General features: G+C 37.2%; 3 protein-coding genes across 5 annotated transcripts in view; 2 read left to right on the forward strand and 1 right to left on the reverse strand.

The window, feature by feature from the left end:
* The window catches only part of LOC125021625 (A-kinase anchor protein 9-like), a 17,890-nt gene extending 11,739 nt beyond the window's left edge, over positions 1-6,151 (forward strand). The window contains exon 6 of the mRNA XM_047607746.1: positions 1,604-6,151. Within this exon, the coding sequence (XP_047463702.1) occupies positions 1,604-5,747 (4,144 nt within the window). The 3' untranslated portion in view covers positions 5,748-6,151. The remainder of the gene's footprint in view (positions 1-1,603) is intronic.
* LOC125020878 (golgin subfamily B member 1-like) lies at positions 5,966-19,954 on the forward strand. The gene is given in 2 exon segments (XM_047606462.1): positions 5,966-8,375; positions 8,377-19,954. Coding segments are annotated over 2 exon segments (12,873 nt in total). The 5' UTR covers positions 5,966-6,085; the 3' UTR covers positions 18,960-19,954.
* The window catches only part of LOC125020875 (RAC-beta serine/threonine-protein kinase-like), a 9,734-nt gene continuing 7,657 nt past the window's right edge, over positions 19,771-21,847 (reverse strand). For all 3 annotated transcript variants that reach the window (XM_047606458.1, XM_047606459.1, XM_047606460.1), the window contains exon 14: positions 19,771-21,763. In XM_047606458.1, the coding sequence (XP_047462414.1) occupies positions 21,684-21,763 (80 nt within the window). In that variant the 3' untranslated portion in view covers positions 19,771-21,683. The remainder of the gene's footprint in view (positions 21,764-21,847) is intronic.

The raw sequence follows: 21,847 nt of genomic DNA on the forward strand, positions 1-21,847 counted from the left end.
GAGGATATGAGAGGAAATTTGAGACACCTTTATGACAGAATGACAAAAGATATAAAACACAAAGTGGACAGGCTGCAACAAAAGAATGAAGATGTTCTTAAACTCCACGTTGTGCTGGAAAAAATGGTTGAAGACACTGATAAACAGAAGGAAAACATGGCCTGTAATGTTGACCGCTTACAGAGAGAAAAGGAAGGCATGCTGAGTATACTGTCAAATATAAGAACCCAAAAAGCTGACAAGAAAAATGAACAAAAGCAAAAAGGTGAGATAGAACAACAAGATATTGATAAACTGAAAGATGGATTGAAACAATACAGAGAGCAACTTGACAGAGAGCCCGAAATGATGAACAAAGAAAAGCTAGACTTAGAGCTCATGAGGTCCGACACCAAGAGACAAATCAATTTAATGGAAAAAGAGAAGAAAAAAATTATGGACATGAAAGACAAGTTGGAAATCACAAGTTCAATGCTACAAAACAAGAAGGAAACTGCAGAAAGCTTGTTTGATGAGATCAATACAGAGAAAACCAACATTAAAGATCTGAAATTTCAGCTTCAAGCAGAAAGAGTCAGACTAGATGAAGTCATGAACATGCTGACCTTAAAACAAAAAGAACAAGACCTCAGGGATGCTGAGTTCACAGAAGAAAAACAACAACTGGAAACCATGAAGGTCAGTGTCCTTACAGGAAGAGAAGAGCTGAAAGCTCTGGAGAAAGATCTTCAGAAGAACAAAGAAGAGGTTGAAGCTGCAATGAAAAGCATAAATGCAGAAAAAGAACAGCTCAGGCAGATGAAGATTGATGTTGAGAAAGAAAAAGAAACATGTCGGTTTGAAACTGAAAAAATGGAAGAAGAAAGGTCTGAGCTTAGAAGGAGAGAAGATCAACTCATGGATAAATTGAAATCAGTGGAGGATATGAGAGGAAATTTGAGACACCTTTATGACAGAATGACAAAAGATATAAAACACAAAGTGGACAGGCTGCAACAAAAAATGAAGATGTTCTTAAACTCCACGTTTCTGGAAAAAATGGTTGAAGACACTGATAAACAGAAGGAAAACATGGCCTGTAATGTTGACGCATACAGAAGAAAAAGGAAGCATGCGAGTATACTGTCAATATAAGAACCCAAAAGCTGACAAGAAAATGAAAAAGCAAAAAGGTGAGATAGAACAACAAGATATTGATAAACTGAAAGATGGATTGAAACACATACAGAGAGCAACTTGGACAGAGAGCCCGAAATGATGAACAAAGAAAAGCTAGACTTAGAGCTCATGAGGTCCGACACCAAGAGACAAATCAATTTAATGGAAAAAGAGAAGAAAAAAATTATGGACATGAAAGACAAGTTGGAAATCACAAGTTCAATGCTACAAAACAAGAAGGAACATGTAGAAAGCTTGTTTGATGAAATCAATACAGAGAAAACCAACATTAGAGATCTGGAACTTCAGCTTCAAGCAGATAGAGTCAGACTAGATGAAGTCATGAACATGCTGACCTTAAAACAAAAGGCGCAAGAACTCAAGGATGTTGAGTTCACAGAAGAAAAACAACAACTAGAAACCATGAAGGTCAGTGTCCTTACAGAAGAGAAGAGCTGAAAGCTCTGGAGAAAGATCTTCAGAAGAAACAAAGAAGGGTTGAAGCTGCAATGAAAAGCATAAATGCAGAAAAAGAACAGCTCAGGCAGATGAAGATTGATGTTGAGAAAGAAAAAGAAACATGTCGGTTTGAAACTGAAAAAATGGAAGAAGAAAGGTCTGAGCTTAGAAGGAGAGAAGATAAACTAATGGATGAAATGAAATCAGTGGAAGATATGAGAGGAAATTTGAGACACCTTTATGAGAGAATGAGCAAAGATATAAAAGGCAAAGTGGACAGGCTGCAACAAAATAACGAAGATGTTCTTAAACTGCACGCAGTTCTGGAAAAAATGGTTGAAGATAATGATGAACAGAAGGAAAACATGGCTTGTAACTTTGAGAGATTAGAAAGAAAAAAGGAAAGCCTGCGAAGTGTACTGTCAGATCTGATCGCCCAGAAAGCAGAAATGGAAAATGAATGGCAGCAAAAGGTTGAGTTAGAAAAACAAGATATTGATAAACTGAAAGTTGAGCTGAAACAACACCAAGATGAACTTGGCAGACAGACTGAAATGATGAAGAAAGAAAAACTGGACTTGGAGCTGATGAGGTCCGACACCCAGAAAGAAATCAAGTTATTGGAACAAGAGAAGCAAGAAATCAATGATATGAAAGACAAGTTGGAAACCACAAGTACAATGCTACAATACAAGAAGGAACATGTAGAAAGCTTGTTTGATGAAATCAATACAGAGAAAACCAACATTAGAGATCTGGAACTTCAGCTTCAAGCAGATAGAGACAGACTAGATGAGGTCATCAATATGTTGACCTTAAAACAAAAAGAACAAGAGCTCAAGGATGTTGAGTTCAAAGAAGAAAAACAACAACTAGAAACCATGAAGGTCAGTGTACTTAAAGAGAGAGAAGCACTGAAATCTCTGGAGAAGGACCTTGGGAAAAAGAAAGAAGATTTTGAAGCTGCAATGCAAAGCATTAATGCAGAAAAACAACAGCTCACTGAGATGAAGACTGATATTGATAAAGAAAAAGAAACATGTCGGTTCGAAATTGAACGAATGGAAGAAGAAAGGTCCGAGCTGAGAAGGCGAGAAGATCAACTCATGGATAAAATGAAATCCGTGGAAGATCTGAGAGGAAATCTGAGATACCTTCATGAAAGAATGAGTCAAGACATAAAACAAAAAGAGGACAGGCTGCAACAAAACAATGAAGATGTTCTTAAACTGCACGCTGTGCTAGAAAAAATGGTTGAAGACACTGATAAACAGAAGGAAAACATGGCCTGTATGTTTGAGAGATTACAAAGAGAAAAGGAAGGGCTGATAAGTACACTGTCAGATATGATCACCCAGAAAGCAGACATGAAAAATGAATGGAAGCAAAAGGCTGAGTTAGAAAAACAAGATATTGATAAACTGAAAGCTGAGTTGAAACAACATCGAGAGGAACTTCACAGAGAGACTGAAATGATGAAGAAAGAAAAACTGGACTTGGAGATGATGAGGTCTGACATCCAGAAACAAATCAATTTATTGGAAAAAGAGAATCAAGAAATTAATGATATAAAACAGAATATGGAAATCACAAGTAAAGTGCTACAAAACAAGAAGGAACATGTAGAAAGCCTGTTTGATGAAATCAATACAGAGAAAACCAACATTAAAGATCTGAAATTTCAGCTTCAAGCAGGAAGAGTCAGACTAGATGAAGTCATGAACATGCTGACCTTAAAACAAAAAGAACAAGACCTCAGGGATGCTGAGTTCACAGAAGAAAAACAACAACTGGAAACCATGAAGGTCAGTGTCCTTACAGGAAGAGAAGAACTGAAAGCTCTGAAGAAAGATCTTCAGGATGAGAAAGAAGATGTTGAAGCTGCAATGAAAAATATCACCGTAGAAAAAGAACAACTCAGTCAAATGAAGTTTGACTTTGAGAAAGAAAAAGAAACATGTTTGTTTGAAATTGAAAGAATGGAAGAAGAAAGGTCTGAGCTGAGAAAGAGAGAAGATGAACTTATGAACGAAATGAAGTCAGTGGAAGATCTGAAAGGAAATTTGAGACACCTTTATGAAAGAATGAGTAAAGACATGAAACAGAAAGAGGACAGGCTGCAACAAAACAATGAAGATGTTCTTAAACTGCACGCTGTGTTGGAAAAAATGGTTGAAGACACTGGTGAACAGAAGGAAAATATGGCTTGTCTCTTTGAGAGATTACAAAGAGAAAAGGAAAGCCTGCGAAGTGTACTGTCAGATATGATCACCCAGAAAGCAGAAATGGAAAATGAATGGCAGCAAAAAGTTGAGTTAGAAAAACAAGATATGGATAAACTGAAAGTTGAGCTGAAACAACACCAAGATGAACTTGGCAGACAGACTGAAATGATGAAGAAAGAAAAACTGGACTTGGAGCTGATGAGGTCCGACACCCAGATAGAAATCAAGTTATTGGAACAAGAGAAGCAAGAAATCAATGATATGAAAGAAAAGTTGGAAACCACAAGTAAAATGCTACAATACAAGAAGGAACATGTAGAAAGCTTGTTTGATGAAATCAGTACAGAGAAAACCAACATTAAAGATCTGAAATTTCAGCTTCAAGCAGAAAGAGTCAGACTAGATGAAGTCATGAACATGCTGACCTTAAAACAAAAAGAACAAGACCTCAGGGATGCTGAGTTCACAGAAGAAAAACAACAACTGGAAACCATGAAGGTCAGTGTCCTTACAGGAAGAGAAGAACTGAAAGCCCTGGAGAAGGACCTCGGCAAAAAGAAAGAAGATGTTGAAGCTGCAATGAAAAACATCAGTGCAGAAAAAGAACAGCTCACTCAGATGAAGATTGACATTGAGAAAGAAAAAGAAACATGTTTGTTTGAAATTGAAAGAATGGAAGAAGAAAGGTCTGAGCTGAGAAAGAGAGAAGATGAACTTATGAACGAAATGAAGTCAGTGGAAGATCTGAAAGGAAATTTGAGACACCTTTATGAAAGAATGAGTAAAGACATGAAACAGAAAGAGGACAGGCTGCAACAAAACAATGAAGATGTTCTTAAACTGCACGCTGTGTTGGAAAAAATGGTTGAAGACACTGGTGAACAGAAGGAAAATATGGCTTGTCTCTTTGAGAGATTACAAAGAGAAAAGGAAAGCCTGCGAAGTGTACTGTCAGATATGATCACCCAGAAAGCAGAAATGGAAAATGAATGGCAGCAAAAAGTTGAGTTAGAAAAACAAGATATGGATAAACTGAAAGTTGAGCTGAAACAACACCAAGATGAACTTGGCAGACAGACTGAAATGATGAAGAAAGAAAAACTGGACTTGGAGCTGATGAGGTCCGACACCCAGAAAGAAATCAAGTTATTGGAACAAGAGAAGCAAGAAATCAATGATATGAAAGAAAAGTTGGAAACCACAAGTAAAATGCTACAATACAAGAAGGAACATGTAGAAAGCTTGTTTGATGAAATCAATACAGAGAAAACCAACATTAAAGATCTGAAATTTCAGCTTCAAGCAGAAAGAGTCAGACTAGATGAAGTCATGAACATGCTGACCTTAAAACAAAAAGAACAAGACCTCAGGGATGCTGAGTTCACAGAAGAAAAACAACAACTGGAAACCATGAAGGTCAGTGTCCTTACAGGAAGAGAAGAGCTGAAAGCTCTGGAGAAAGATCTTCAGGAGGAGAAAGAAGAGGTTGAAGGTGCAATGAAAAATATCACCGTAGAAAAAGAACAACTCAGTCAAATGAAGATTGACTTTGAGAAAGAAAAAGAAAAATTTGTGTCTGAAAATGAACGAATGGAAGAAGAAAGGTCTGAGCTGAGAAAGAGAGAAGATGAACTTATGAACGAAATGAAGTCAGTGGAAGATCTGAAAGGAAATTTGAGACACCTTTATGAAAGAATGAGTAAAAACATGAAACAGAAAGAGGACAGGCTGCAACAAAACAATGAAGATGTTCTTAAACTGCACGCTGTGTTGGAAAAAATGGTTGAAGACACTGTGAACAGAAGGAAAATATGGCTTGTCTCTTTGAGAGATTACAAAGAGAAAAGGAAAGCTGCGAAGTGTACTGTCAGATATGATCACCCAGAAAGCAGAAATGGAAAATGAATGGCAGCAAAAGGTTGAGTTAGAAAAACAAGATATGGATAAACTGAAAGTTGAGCTGAAACAACACCAAGATGAACTTGGCAGACAGACTGAAATGATGAAGAAAGAAAAACTGGACTTGGAGCTGATGAGGTCCAACACCAGAAAGAAATCAAGTTATTGGAACAAGAGAAGCAAGAAATCAATGATATGAAAAAAAGTTGGAAACCACAAGTAAAATGCTACAATACAAGAAGGAACATGTAGAAAGCTTGTTTGATGAAATCAATACAGAGAAAACCAACATTAAAGATCTGAAATTTCAGCTTCAAGCAGAAAGAGTCAGACTAGATGAAGTCATGAACATGCTGACCTTAAAACAAAAAGAACAAGACCTCAGGGATGCTGAGTTCACAGAAGAAAAACAACAACTGGAAACCATGAAGGTCAGTGTACTTACAGAAAGAGAAGAACTGAAAGCTCTGCAGAAGGACCTCTGCAAAAAGAAAGAAGATGTTGAAGCTGAAATGAAAAGCATCAATGCAGAAAAAGAACAGCTCACTCAGATGAAGATTGACATTGAGAAAGAAAAAGAAACATGTTTGTTTGAAATTGAAAGAATGGAAGAAGAAAGGTCTGAGCTGAGAAGGAGAGAAAATCAACTCATGGATGACATGAAATCAGTGGAAGATCTGAGAGAAAATCTGAAACACCTTTATGAAAGAATGAGTAAAGATATAAAACACAAAGTGAACAGGCTGCAACAAAACAATGAAGATGTTCTTAAACTGCACGCTGTGCTGGAAAAAATGGTTGAAGACACTGGTGAACAGAAGGAAAACATGGCTCATAAGTTTGAGAGATTACAAAGAGAAAAGGAAAGCCTGCGAAGTGTACTGTCAGATCTGATCGCCCAGAAAGCAGAAATGGAAAATGAATGGCAGCAAAAGGTTGAGTTAGAAAAACAAGATATTGATAAACTGAAAGTTGAGCTGAAACAACACCAAGATGAACTTGGCAGACAGACTGAAATGATGAAGAAAGAAAAACTGGACTTGGAGCTGATGAGGTCCGACACCCAGATAGAAATCAAGTTATTGGAACAAGAGAAGCAAGAAATCAATGATATGAAAGAAAAGTTGGAAACCACAAGTAAAATGCTACAATACAAGAATGAACATGTAGAAAGCTTGTTTGATGAAATCAGTACAGAGAAAACCAACATTAAAGATCTGAAATTTCAGCTTCAAGCAGAAAGAGTCAGACTAGATGAAGTCATGAACATGCTGACCTTAAAACAAAAAGAACAAGACCTCAGGGATGCTGAGTTCACAGAAGAAAAACAACAACTGGAAACCATGAAGGTCAGTGTCCTTACAGGAAGAGAAGAACTGAAAGCCCTGGAGAAGGACCTCGGCAAAAAGAAAGAAGATGTTGAAGCTGCAATGAAAAACATCAGTGCAGAAAAAGAACAGCTCACTCAGATGAAGATTGACATTGAGAAAGAAAAAGAAACATGTTTGTTTGAAATTGAAAGAATGGAAGAAGAAAGGTCTGAGCTGAGAAAGAGAGAAGATGAACTTATGAACGAAATGAAGTCAGTGGAAGATCTGAAAGGAAATTTGAGACACCTTTATGAAAGAATGAGTAAAGACATGAAACAGAAAGAGGACAGGCTGCAACAAAACAATGAAGATGTTCTTAAACTGCACGCTGTGTTGGAAAAAATGGTTGAAGACACTGGTGAACAGAAGGAAAATATGGCTTGTCTCTTTGAGAGATTACAAAGAGAAAAGGAAAGCCTGCGAAGTGTACTGTCAGATATGATCACCCAGAAAGCAGAAATGGAAAATGAATGGCAGCAAAAAGTTGAGTTAGAAAAACAAGATATGGATAAACTGAAAGTTGAGCTGAAACAACACCAAGATGAACTTGGCAGACAGACTGAAATGATGAAGAAAGAAAAACTGGACTTGGAGCTGATGAGGTCCGACACCCAGAAAGAAATCAAGTTATTGGAACAAGAGAAGCAAGAAATCAATGATATGAAAGAAAAGTTGGAAACCACAAGTAAAGTGCTACAAAACAAGAAGGAACATGTAGAAAGCCTGTTTGATGAAATCAATACAGAGAAAAGCAACATTAAAGATCTGAAATTTCAGCTTCAAGCAGAAAGAGTCAGACTAGATGAAGTCATGAACATGCTGACCTTAAAACAAAAAGAACAAGACCTCAGGGATGCTGAGTTCACAGAAGAAAAACAACAACTGGAAACCATGAAGGTCAGTGTCCTTACAGGAAGAGAAGAGCTGAAAGCTCTGGAGAAAGATCTTCAGGAGGAGAAAGAAGAGGTTGGAGGTGCAATGAAAAATATCACCGTAGAAAAAGAACAACTCAGTCAAATGAAGATTGACTTTGAGAAAGAAAAAGAAAAATTTGTGTCTGAAAATGAACGAATGGAAGAAGAAAGGTCTGAGCTGAGAAAGAGAGAAGATGAACTTATGAACGAAATGAAGTCAGTGGAAGATCTGAAAGGAAATTTGAGACACCTTTATGAAAGAATGAGTAAAGACATGAAACAGAAAGAGGACAGGCTGCAACAAAACAATGAAGATGTTCTTAAACTGCACGCTGTGTTGGAAAAAAATGGTTGAAGACACTGGTGAACAGAAGGAAAATATGGCTTGTCTCTTTGAGAGATTACAAAGAGAAAAGGAAAGCCTGCGAAGTGTACTGTCAGATATGATCACCCAGAAAGCAGAAATGGAAAATGAATGGCAGCAAAAGGTTGAGTTAGAAAAACAAGATATGGATAAACTGAAAGTTGAGCTGAAACAACACCAAGATGAACTTGGCAGACAGACTGAAATGATGAAGAAAGAAAAACTGGACTTGGAGCTGATGAGGTCCGACACCCAGAAAGAAATCAAGTTATTGGAACAAGAGAAGCAAGAAATCAATGATATGAAAGAAAAGTTGGAAACCACAAGTAAAATGCTACAATACAAGAAGGAACATGTAGAAAGCTTGTTTGATGAAATCAATACAGAGAAAACCAACATTAAAGATCTGAAATTTCAGCTTCAAGCAGAAAGAGTCAGACTAGATGAAGTCATGAACATGCTGACCTTAAAACAAAAAGAACAAGACCTCAGGGATGCTGAGTTCACAGAAGAAAAACAACAACTAGAAACCATGAAGGTCAGTGTCCTTACAGAAAGAGAAGAACTGAAAGCTCTGGAGAAGGACCTCTGCAAAAAGAAAGAAGATGTTGAAGCTGCAATGAAAAACATCAGTGCAGAAAAAGAACAGCTCACTCAGATGAAGATTGACATTGAGAAAGAAAAAGAAACATGTTTGTTTGAAATTGAAAGAATGGAAGAACAAAGGTCTGAGCTGAGAAGGAGAGAAGATCAACTCATGGATGACATGAAATCAGTGGAAGATCTGAGAGAAAATCTGAAACACCTTTATGAAAGAATGAGTAAAGATATAAAACACAAAGTGAACAGGCTGCAACAAAACAATGAAGATGTTCTTAAACTGCACGCTGTGTTGGAAAAAATGGTTGAAGACACTGGTGAACAGAAGGAAAATATGGCTTGTCTCTTTGAGAGATTACAAAGAGAAAAGGAAAGCCTGCGAAGTGTACTGTCAGATATGATCACCCAGAAAGCAGAAATGGAAAATGAATGGCAGCAAAAAGTTGAGTTAGAAAAACAAGATATTGATAAACTGAAAGTTGAGCTGAAACAACACCAAGATGAACTTGGCAGACAGACTGAAATGATGAAGAAAGAAAAACTGGACTTGGAGCTGATGAGGTCCGACACCCAGATAGAAATCAAGTTATTGGAACAAGAGAAGCAAGAAATCAATGATATGAAAGAAAAGTTGGAAACCACAAGTAAAATGCTACAATACAAGAAGGAACATGTAGAAAGCTTGTTTGATGAAATCAATACAGAGAAAAGCAACATTAAAGATCTGAAATTTCAGCTTCAAGCAGAAAGAGTCAGACTAGATGAAGTCATGAACATGCTGACCTTAAAACAAAAAGAACAAGACCTCAGGGATGCTGAGTTCACAGAAGAAAAACAACAACTAGAAACCATGAAGGTCAGTGTCCTTACAGAAAGAGAAGAACTGAAAGCTCTGGAGAAGGACCTCGGCAAAAAGAAAGAAGAAGCTGCAATGGAAAGCATCAACATAGAAAAAGAACAGCTCACTCAGATGAAGACTGACTTTGAGAAAGAAAGACAACTACTTTTGATCAACAAGGAAAAGATGGCAAATAAAATATCTGAGCTCAAATTGATAGAAGATCAACTCAGGGATAAAATTAAATCAGTGGAAGATCTGAAAGGAAATTTGAGACACCTTTATGAAAGAATGAGTAAAGACATGAAACAGAAAGAGGACAGGCTGCAACAAAACAATGAAGATGTTCTTAAACTGCACGCTGTGTTGGAAAAAATGGTTGAAGACACTGGTGAACAGAAGGAAAATATGGCTTGTCTCTTTGAGAGATTACAAAGAGAAAAGGAAAGCCTGCGAAGTGTACTGTCAGATATGATCACCCAGAAAGCAGAAATGGAAAATGAATGGCAGCAAAAGGTTGAGTTAGAAAAACAAGATATTGATAAACTGAAAGTTGAGCTGAAACAACACCAAGATGAACTTGGCAGACAGACTGAAATGATGAAGAAAGAAAAACTGGACTTGGAGCTGATGAGGTCCGACACCCAGAAAGAAATCAAGTTATTGGAACAAGAGAAGCAAGAAATCAATGATATGAAAGACAAGTTGGAAACCACAAGTAAAATGCTACAATACAAGAAGGAACACGTAGAAAGCTTGTTTGATGAAATCAATACAGAGAAAAGCAACATTAAAGATCTGAAATTTCAGCTTCAAGCAGAAAGAGTCAGACTAGATGAAGTCATGAACATGCTGACCTTAAAACAAAAAGAACAAGACCTCAGGGATGCTGAGTTCACAGAAGAAAAACAACAACTGGAAACCATGAAGGTCAGTGTCCTTACAGAAAGAGAAGAACTGAAAGCTCTGGAGAAAGATCTTCAGGTGGAGAAAGAAGAGGTTGAAGGTGCAATGAAAAATATCAACACAGAAAAAGAACAACTCAGTCAAATGAAGATTGACTTTGAGAAAGAAAAAGAAAAATTTGTGTCTAAAAATGAACGAATGGAAGAAGAAATGTCTGAGCTGAGAAAGAGAGAAGATGAACTTATGAACGAAATGAAGTCAGCGGGAGTTCTGAAAGGAAATTTGAGACACCTTTATGAAAGAATGAGTAAAGATATAAAACACAAAGTGGACAGGCTACAACAAAACAATGAAGATGTTCTTAAACTGCACGCTGTGTTGGAAAAAATGGTTGAAGACACTGATGAACAGAAGGAAAATATGGCTTGTCTCTTTGAGAGATTACAAAGAGAAAAGGAAAGCCTGCGAAGTGTACTGTCAGATATGATCACCCAGAAAGCAGAAATGGAAAATGAATGGCAGCAAAAGGTTGAGTTAGAAAAACATGACATTGACAAATTGAAAGCAGAGTTGAAACAATACAGAGAAGAACTTGACAGGGAGACTGAATTGATGAAGAAAGAAAAACTGGACTTGGAGCTGATGAGGTCTGACAGCCAGAAACAAACAGATTTATTGGAACAACAGAAGCAAGAAATCTGTGACTTAAAAGATCATTTGGAAATCACAAGTGCCATTTTAGAAAACAAAAAGCAACATGCAGATAGCTTGTTTAATGAGATCAATACAGAGAAAAGCAACATTAAAGATCTGAAACTTCAGCTTCAAGCAGATAGAGTTAGACTAGATGAAGTCATCAACATGTTGATCTTAAAACAAAAAGAACAAGAACTCATGGATGCTGAGTTCAAAGAAGAAAATGAACAACTGGAAACATTGAAGGGCTTTACGGAAAGAGAAGAACCAAAAACTCTGGAGAAGGATCTTGGCAAAAAGAAAGAAGCTGCAATGGAAAGCATCAACGCAGAAAAAGAAGTGCTCACTCAGATGAAGATTGACTTTGAGAAGGAAAGGCAACTATTTTTGATTGACAAGGAAAGAATGGGAAATAAAATATCTGAGCTCAAGTTGACAGAAGATCAACTCAAGGATAAAATAAAATCAGTGGAGGATCTGAGAGAAGATCTGAGACACCTTTTTGAAAGAATGAGTAAAGACATGAAACACAAAGTGGACAGGCTGCAGCAAAACAATGAAGATGTTCTTAAACTGCATGCAGCACTGGAAAAAATGGTTGAAGACACTGATGAACAGAAGGAAAATATGGCTTGGAACTTTGAGAGATTGCGAAGAGAAAAGGAAGGCCTGATAAGTGTACTGTCAGATATGATCACCCAGAATGCAGACATGAAAAATAGATGGAAGCAAAAGGTTGAGTTAGAAAAACAAGATATTGATAAACTGAAAGTTGAGCTGAAACAACACCGAGATGAACTTGGCAGACAGACTGAAATGATGAAAAAAGAAAAACTGGACTTGGAGCTGATGAGGTCCGAAACCCAGAAAGAAATCAAGTTATTGGAACAAGAGAAGCAAGAAGTCTGTGATGTAAAAGAGAAATTGGAAATCACAAGTAAAATGCTACAAAAGAAAAAGGAACATGCAGAAAGCTTGTTTGATGAGATCAGTACAGAGAAAACCAACACTGAAGATCTGAAACTTCAGCTTCAGGCAGATAGAGAAAGACTAGATGAAGTCATGAACATGTTGACCGTAGAACAAAAAGGACAAGAACTTAAGGAGGTTGAGTTGAAAGGAGAAAAGCAACAACTGGAAACCATGAAGGTCAGTGTACTTACAGAAAGAGAAGAACTGCAAGCTCCGGAGAAAGATCTTCAGGAGGAGAAAGAAGAGGTTGAAGGTGCAATGGAAAGTATCAACGCAGAAAATGTACAGCTCAGTCACATTGACTTTGAGAAAGAAAGACAAATACTTTTGATCGACAAGGAAAGGATTGAAAATAAAATATCTGAACTCAAATTGACAGAAGATCAACTCAAGGATAAAATGCAATCAATGGAAGATCTGAGAGCAAATCTGAGACACCTTTATGAAAGAATGAGTAAAGATATAAAACGCAAAGTGGACAGGCTGCAACAAAAGAATGAAGATGTTCTTAAACTGCACGCTGTGTTGGAAAAAATGGTTGAAGACACTGGTGAACAGAAGGAAAATATGGCTTGTAACTTTGAGAGATTACAAAGAGAAAAGGAAGGCCTGATAAGTATACTGTCAGATATGATTACCCAGAAAGCAGAAATGAAAAATGAATGGAAGGAAAAGCTTCAAATAGAAAAATGTGATATTGATCAACTGAAAACAGAGTTGAAACAATACAGAGAGCAACTTAACAGAGAGACTGAAATGATGAAGAAAGAAAAGCTGGAGTTGGAACGCATGAGGTCCGACACCCAGAATCAAATCAAGTTATTGGAACAAGAGAAGCAAGAAATCAATGATATGAAAGACAAGTTGGAAACCACAAGTAAAATGCTACAATTCAAGAAGGAACATGTAGAAAGCTTGTTTGATGAAATCAATACAGAGAAAAGCAACATTAAAGATCTGAAACTTCAGCTTCAAGCAGATAGAGTCAGACTAGATGAAGTCATGAACATGCTGACCTTAAAACAAAAGGCGCAAGAACTCAAGGATGTTGAGTTCAAAGACGAACAACAACAACAACTGGAAATCATGAAGGTCAGTGTACTTGCAGAAAGAGAAGCACTGAAAGCTCTGGAGAAGGACCTCGGGAAAAAGAAAGAAGATGTTGAAGCTGCAATGACAAACATCAGTGCAGAAAAAGAACAGCTCACTCAGATGAAGATTGATGTTGAGAAAGAAAAAGAAACATGTTTGTTTGAAATTGAAAGAATGGAAGAAGAAAGGTCTGAGCTGAGAAGGAGAGAAAATCAACTCATTGATAAAATGCAATCAGTGGAAGATCTGAGAGCAAATCTGAGACACCTTTATGAAAGAATGAGTAAAGATATGAAACACAAAGTGGACAGGCTGCAACAAAACAATGAAGATGTCCTTAAACTGCACACAGTTCTGGAAAAAATGGTTAATGATACAGATGAACAGAAGGAAAATATGGCTTGTAACTTTGAGAGATTACAAAGAGAAAAGGAAGGCCTGATAAGTATACTGTCAGATATGATCACGCAGAAAGCAGAAATGGAAAATGAATGGAAGGAAAAGCTTCAAATAGAAAAATGTGATATTGATAAACTGAAAACAGAGTTGAAACAATACAGAGAGCAACTTAACAGAGAGACCGAAATGATGAAAAAAGAAAAGCTGGAGTTGGAACGCATGAGGTCCAACACCCAGAATCAAATCGATTCATTGGAACAAGAGAAGCAAGAAATCAGTGACATAAAAGAAAAGTTGGAAATCACAAGTGCAATGCTACAAAACAAGAAGGAACATGTAGAAAGCTTGTTTGATGAGATCAATACAGAGAAAAGCAACATTAAAGATCTGAAACTTCAGCTTCAAGCAGAAAGAGACAGACTAGATGAAGTCATGAACATGTTGACAATAAAACAAAAAGAACAAGAACTCATGGGTGCTGAGTTCAAAGAAGAAAACGAACAACAGGAAACCATGAAGGTCGGTGTACTTACAGAAAGAGAAGAACTAAAAGCTCAGGAGAAGGACCTCCAGAACCAGAAAAATGAAGCTGCAATGGAAATCATCAATGCAGAAAAAGAACAGCTCAGTCAGATGAAGGTTGAGTTTGAGAAAGAAAAGGAAAAATATAGGTTAGAAAATATAAGAATGGAAGAAGAAAGGTCTGAGCTGAGAAGGAGAGAAGATCAACTCAAGTATAAAATGCAATCAGTGGAAGATCTGAGAGCAAATCTGAGAGACCTTTATGAAAGAATGAGTAAAGATATACAACACAAAGTGGACAGGCTGCAGCAAAACAATGAAGACGTTCTTAAACTGCATGCAGCACTGGAAAAAATGGTTGAAGACACTGATGAACAGAAGGAAAACGTGGCTTGTAACTTTGACAGGTTACAGAGAGAAACAGAGGGTGTGATAAGTGTACTGTCAGATATGAGAACACAGAAAGCAGACAAGAAAAATGAATGGAAGCAAAATGTTGAGTTAGAAAACCAAGATACTGAAAAACTGAAAGTTGAGTTGAAACAATACAAAGAGCAACTTGAGAGAGAGACTGAAATGATGAACAAAGAAAAATTGGACTTGGCGCTGATGAGGTCCAACACCCAGAAACAAATCAAGTTATTGGAACAAGAGAAGCAAGAAATCATTGATATAAAAGACAAGATGGAAATCATAAGTACAATGTTACAAAACAAGAAGGAACATGTAGAAAGCTTGTTTGATGAGATCGATACAGAGAAAAGCAACATTAAAGATCTGAAACTTCAGCTTCAAGCAGAAAGAGACAGACTAGATGAAGTCATGAACATGTTGACAATAAAACAAAAAGAACAAGAACTCATGGGTGCTGAGTTCAAAGAAGAAAACGAACAACTGGACACATTAAAGGTCTTTACAGAAAGAGAGGAACCAGAAGCTCTGGAGAAGGACCTCGGCAAAAAGAAAGAAGAAGCTGCAATGGAAAGCATCAACATAGAAAAAGAACAGCTCACTCAGATGAAGATTGACTTTGAGAAGGAAAGACAACTGCTTGTGATCGACAAGGAAGGGATGGAAAATAAAATGTTTGAGCTCCAGTTGATGGAAGATCAACTCAAGGATAAAATCAAATCAGTGGAAGATCTGAGAGCAAATCTGAGAGACCTTTATGAAAGAATGAGTAAAGATATAAAACACAAAGTGGACAGGCTGCAGCAAAACAATGAAGATGTTCTTAAACTGCATGCAGCACTGGAAAAAATGGTTGAAGACACTGATGAACAGAAGGAAAACATGGCTTGTAACTTTGAGAGGTTACAGAGAGAAAAGGAATGTCTGACAAGTATACTGTCAGAAATGGTCACCCAGAAAGCAGACAAGAAAAATGAATGGAAGCAAAAGGCTGAGTTAGAAAAACAAGATATTGATAAACTGAAAGCTGAGTTGAAACAACATCGAGAGGAACTTCACAGAGAGACTGAAATGATGAAGAAAGAAAAACTGGACTTGGAGATGATGAGGTCTGACACCCAGAAACAAATCAAGTTATTGGAACAAGAGAAGCAAGAAATCGTTGATATAAAAGACAAGTTGGAAATCACAAGTAAAATGCTACAAAACAAGAAGGAAACTGCAGAAAGCTTGTTTGATGAGATCAATACAGAAAAAAGCAACATTAAAGATCTGAAACTTCAACTTCAAGCAGAAAGAGACAGACTAGATGAAGTCATGAACATGTTGACAATAAAACAAAAAGAACAAGAACTCATGGGTGCTGAGTTCAAAGAAGAAAACGAACAACTGGAGACATTGAAGGTCTTTACAGAAAGAGAGGAACCAGAAGCTCTGGAGAAGGACCTCGGCAAAAAGAAAGAAGAAGCTGCAATGGAAAGCATCAACATAGAAAAAGAACAGCTCACTCAGATGAAGATTGACTTTGAGAAGGAAAGACAACTACTTGTGATCGACAAGGAAGGGATGGAAAATAAAATGTTTGAGCTCCAATTGATGGAAGATCAACTCAAGGATAAAATCAAATCAGTGGAAGATCTGAGGGCAAATCTGAGAGACCTTTATGAAAGAATGAGTAAAGATATACAACACAAAGTGGACAGGCTGCAACAAAACAATGAAGATGTCCTTAAACTGCACACAGTTCTGGAAAAAATGGTTGAAGACACTGATGAACAGAAGGAAAACATGGCTTGTAACTTTGAGAGGTTACAGAGAGAAAAGGAATGTCTGACAAGTATACTGTCAGAAATGGTCGCCCAGAAAGCAGACAAGAAAAAAGTAAAAGCTGTGGTGATATCAGATAGAGACAATGTGGAAAGAATGGCTCAGAAGATCTACAAGGAAAAACTGGATGTAGAAGAGAGGAAATCTGACAGCAAGAAAGAAGTCCATATGATAGAACAAGAGAAAGAAGATATTAAAAACATAGAAGACAAGTTGGTAACCACAAACACAGAGCTACAAAACAAAAACAGGTATACTGAAAGCCTATTTGATGAGATAAATACAGAGAAAATTAAAATTAAATATCTGAAAGTTCATGTTGAGACACAGACAGATGAAGTCATGAACATGTTCACCTCGAAAGATCAAGAAGAAGAACTCAAGGATGTTGACTTCAAAGGAAAAAAACAACAGCTGGAAACCATGAAGGTCAGTGTACTTACAGAAAGAGAAGGACTGAAAGCTCTGGAGAAAGATCTTCAGGAGGAGAAAGAAGAGGTTGAAGGTACAATGAAAAATATCACCGCAGAAAAAGAACAACTCAGTCAAATGAAGATTGACTTTGAGAAAGAAAAAGAAAAATTTGTGTCTGAAAATGAACGAATGGAAGAAGAAAGGTCTGAGCTGAGAAAGAGAGAAGATCAACTCATGGATGAAATGAAATCAGTGGAAGATCTGAGAGCAAATCTGAGAGACCTTTATGAAAGAATGAGTAAGGATCTAACAGAGAAAGTGGTCAGACTGCATGAAAAGAGTGCAGGTATTCTTAAACTTCAAGCAGTATTGGAGAAAATTGTTGAAGACACTGATGGAAAGATTGCTTGTAACATTGAAAGGTTACAGGGAGAAAAGGAAGGTCTGAGAAGTATACTGTCAGATATGGTTACCCAGAAAGCAGACATGAAAAATGAATGGAAGCCAATACCAGAGTCTGAAAAACAAGATACTGATAAACTACAAACTGTGGTGATACCAGATAGAGACAATTTGGACAGAACGACTGACATTATAAACAAAGAAAGTCTCCTAAAAAATGAAAAAGACAAGTTAGAAATCGCGAAGACAGATCTTAAGAAGAAGAAAGAACATGCAGATAACCTGATTAATAAGATAAACAGAGAGAGTGAGAAAGTTAAAAAACTGATCCTTCAGGTTCAGACAGAAAGAGAAAATGTAGAGAATGTCAGGAACATTATTACCTTAAAACAAAGCGAACATAAACTCAAAGATGTTGAGTTTAAAAGACAGAAACAACAGCTGGACACCATTAAGAACATTGTAATGTCAGAAAGACAAGAATTGGAAGTTCTGAGGAATCTCAGCATGAAGAAAGAAGACGCTGAAGCTGAAATAAAGAGCATAGAAAAAGGAAGACAAATCCAGATAGAAAAGGATAGAATGGAAGGAGAAAGATATGAGCTTAATGCGACAGAAGATGAATTTATGGATAAAATGAAATCAGTAGTAACACCAAGAGTTAACCTACAACAGCTTAATGAAAGTGAGGCTATGGTAAACAAAAAGGACACATTACAACAAAACCTTGAAGATTCACTAGCTGATGTTCAGAAGGACAGTTGTGAAAGTCTGTTTAAGTCTGAGGAAGATCAAGGCGAGTACTTGATCCCTGAAAGGGAGGGTCTATTCACAGCAGCTGAAAATGAAGCAGAAAATAAACAAAAACAGGGGCCTTCAAGGCTGCTGGAAGAGAAAGGTGATTTCAAAGATGAGGAAATGCTCAAAAAAGATTGTTTGCGAAACATGTGGAAAGACACTCGAATGGAACGAAATGAAATTAATCAGATCAAGCGGAGAGGTCAAGACCTTAGGAAAAACCTGGAGAAAAGACTGAAGGTAATCAGCCAGTGTGTTAAGAGAACGTTGTTACCTAAAGAAAAGACGCCAATGGAGAAGACAAAACTGGAACAATTAGAAAGTAAAGATACCTTATCTCACAGCGATCGTGATCTATGCCACAAATCATTTAATGAGAAATACACCGAGCTCCAACAACTTAAAGTGTCCCTTCTCAGTGAGATTGATAAACTCAACATCAGAGAAAAATTGCCTAGGACACTGGTTATGAGTGACAAAGCCAATCAAACAGTTGGGAGCACAACAGTGGAGGAGACACAGCAAACCTCAGATAATGACAGAGGAGAACAGATGATGGTAGAAAGAACTGAAGCAGCTCCAGTGGCTCCCAGTGGATTACTCTGTCAGATCAGGCATTACTGCTACCGCTGCTGCTGTCCTTGTTGTTCATGCTGTCAACAAGGAGAGATGAGAGACGGGACTTCGTCATGATCGCTGTCATTCTCATTGTGGCTGATTCTGTCTTTGTCTTATTTTCTTAAATTTTATTCCACCGTGTGTGTGATAGTATAGTTCAATAATATATTTTTAGTTAGTGTAACATTGTCTAGAAATGATTGTGTATAACTGAGATACTTTCCTAATTTGTAATTGTGATGCATAAAATCAAACTACTACATGTGTTGTTTCATCAGACTGGTGTGAGGTTTGTTTATAGTCTACAGATTATTGTGAAATATCTTACAGTCTAAATTGTCTTATAAAAAGATAGAAGATTATAAAAACATTTAATCTGGTTTTTGTGTACAATTATGCCATGCCATTTGATAATTATATGAAAATTGATAAATTAAGAAAATGCCTAAAGAATAGCATGTTTTGCGGAAGGACAACTGTGCACATATTGATGCTTAAATTAAAAAAAAATAATAATATTGCATAAACTGTCAAAAATAATTAATGTGATGAATAAAGCATCATCTTACCTTATATGTATTGTGTGTATTGTGTGTGTTTATATTTATTACAAGGAACCTATTCCGTAGCTCCATCCCATATGATGGTCACCAAACAGCCACAGGAGGGAGCCAGGACACTGTAAACACAGATAAGAGCATGGAGCCATCATTTTAACTATGCTGGGTCAATTGGAGACGCTTGACAATGCACTACCACAAGTAGTAAACTTCCCAACTACTACAATAAAACACCAAAAACTACTATAAACCATCTGAATTGACTTAATCTGCATACCTATCGTATACCCACTTTGAATCAGATATGAATAAACAACACTCGCATATTAATGTTCTTTATCTTATTTTAATATGTGGTAGGAGACTCTGTCAGCAAGAGGATGTTTAGCAACATGCCTGCATCAGCTCTTTATTTATCAACAGTTACACAACAGGGTTGCACCAATACAGGGTTGACTGCTGCTTCATGTACAGATTCACACTCACAATGCAATAGATGAAAAATAGAATTAAAAAAAAAAAAAAAATCCTTACAGGCTACCACTGCACCAAAACTCAAAATATCAGGACCATATTCTTTTTGTACAGTTATATGTAGAAGCACATTGATGTTTGGAGGCACTGGAACTAAATGAGCAAATAATAATAACTGAAAAAAGTCAACGGATTCAGAGGCCAAAAGGGCATTAAAATATTACATTCAATTTGGTTTGTTATAACGTAAGAAAATTTTCCTGCTTTCACATTGTGTTCGAAACCAGGAGCGTCTCGGTAAACTTTCAGTGGATTCGTTGGGGTCCTTAAAATTTCTCCCTGAATCTGAACTAAATACAGATGTGAAAGCACCTTTTTAAAGGCAAGGACAAACACTACACCTCTCATTTAAAACAAACAATTCTGCTTTGGTCTATTTTGCAACCAGAAACGCTCTTTTTGCATTTTGCAGTGGCTTTGTCCTTGCTCAGAGTTGTTCAGTGTTCCCCTGATGGTGGATTCATGAACATTCACATTAGCCAATGGGAGAGAGGCTCCTAATTGTGTGTATGTTACCCTGGGTTCGTTTGTGACTTCTCATACTATTATGCGTTTTACATTTAGAGTGATCTTAATTGGTCAGCCACTCCTGAGATCCTCAGAAAGCTCAATCCACGTGCTGTGAAGATCAGACTGTGAAAAATCCCTGTTTTATTTTAAAGAACAAGGCACTGAATGACACGAGTCTCATTACATTAGTTGGAAACACTTGTGAACAGATGGACCTTGAAATGAACTTGTAATCCTAGAGGTGCACTAACTTCTCAATTCAACTGTAACGTTTGCGCTCATTTCCCTCAACACACAAATACACACACGTAATATTTCTTTTTTTTTTTTTTTTTTTAACTGAATTCTCTTTGTCTACTTTCAGGACTTGTGTGAAAATTCTGACAGGCGCATATACGTCCATGAGTTCATGAACATGTGCCCAGTGGGGAAAAACTACCTCTTAATCACCTCTTAAATTACATGGCTACAGATTAAGAAAGATCAGAAGGGTGACAGAATTAAGAAACATTGTTTAAAAAAACAAACAAACAAAAAAAAAACATACACATTGTGCATTAAGGTGTTCCCAGCTTCCATTAATTGCTTATTGCAATTATTGGAAACAGCACTTGTGACACAGCAATCTGAGACGAGAGAGAAATTAACATACAAGTGATTTTTCATTGCATACATTTTAAAAATAGACAGCACATTTCAATTCCTCCTTGAAGACACTGAATCATGATGTGTTTTCAATCAATCTGTTGTTTCTGATGCATATAAGGACAAACAAAACCTCATCCTGACAGTCTCATTTAAACTCAAGTGAAGACATTCAGTTTGGATTTTGATGGCTTTTCTTCAAAAGGAAAAATTGAAACCCACATGCATGCCCACCAAAGCAAACACCCTACAATCTGGCGTTTCTTCCTCCCTCATATAAATCCTATCACCAAGTGGTAACAGCCATTTCGAACATGATGAAGGACCTGTGTGTTGACAGGCCCTCTGATGGCGTTACCAGCAGAGTTCTGATTGTGTTGCTGAATCGTATAAATGAGTAACGTGAGGTACAGAAGTCTTTGATATAGTACAGGCACTGCGGCCAAGCTTTGTCTGTAGTGTGGTTGAAAGGGGTTCTGGTTATTCTATTGCTGTTAGAGATGTGGCCTGGGTCTTCCTGTGTCGTGTGTTTTGCAAGGCACAGACGCCATCACTCCCTTATGCTAGCAGAATAGGAGAACTGGTCGAAATGTGCTTCGTGGCTGGGGTCATCGCAGTCTAGACTGTTATCTGGAAGAACACAAACAGTGAAAGTCAGTCGTGATACTGCAGCCCAAAAACAGTCCACTGTGTCAACGACATTAAAAGCCGTGC

Source organism: Mugil cephalus, chromosome 15, assembly GCF_022458985.1.
Source record: "Mugil cephalus isolate CIBA_MC_2020 chromosome 15, CIBA_Mcephalus_1.1, whole genome shotgun sequence".
Lineage (NCBI taxonomy): Eukaryota > Metazoa > Chordata > Actinopteri > Mugiliformes > Mugilidae > Mugil > Mugil cephalus.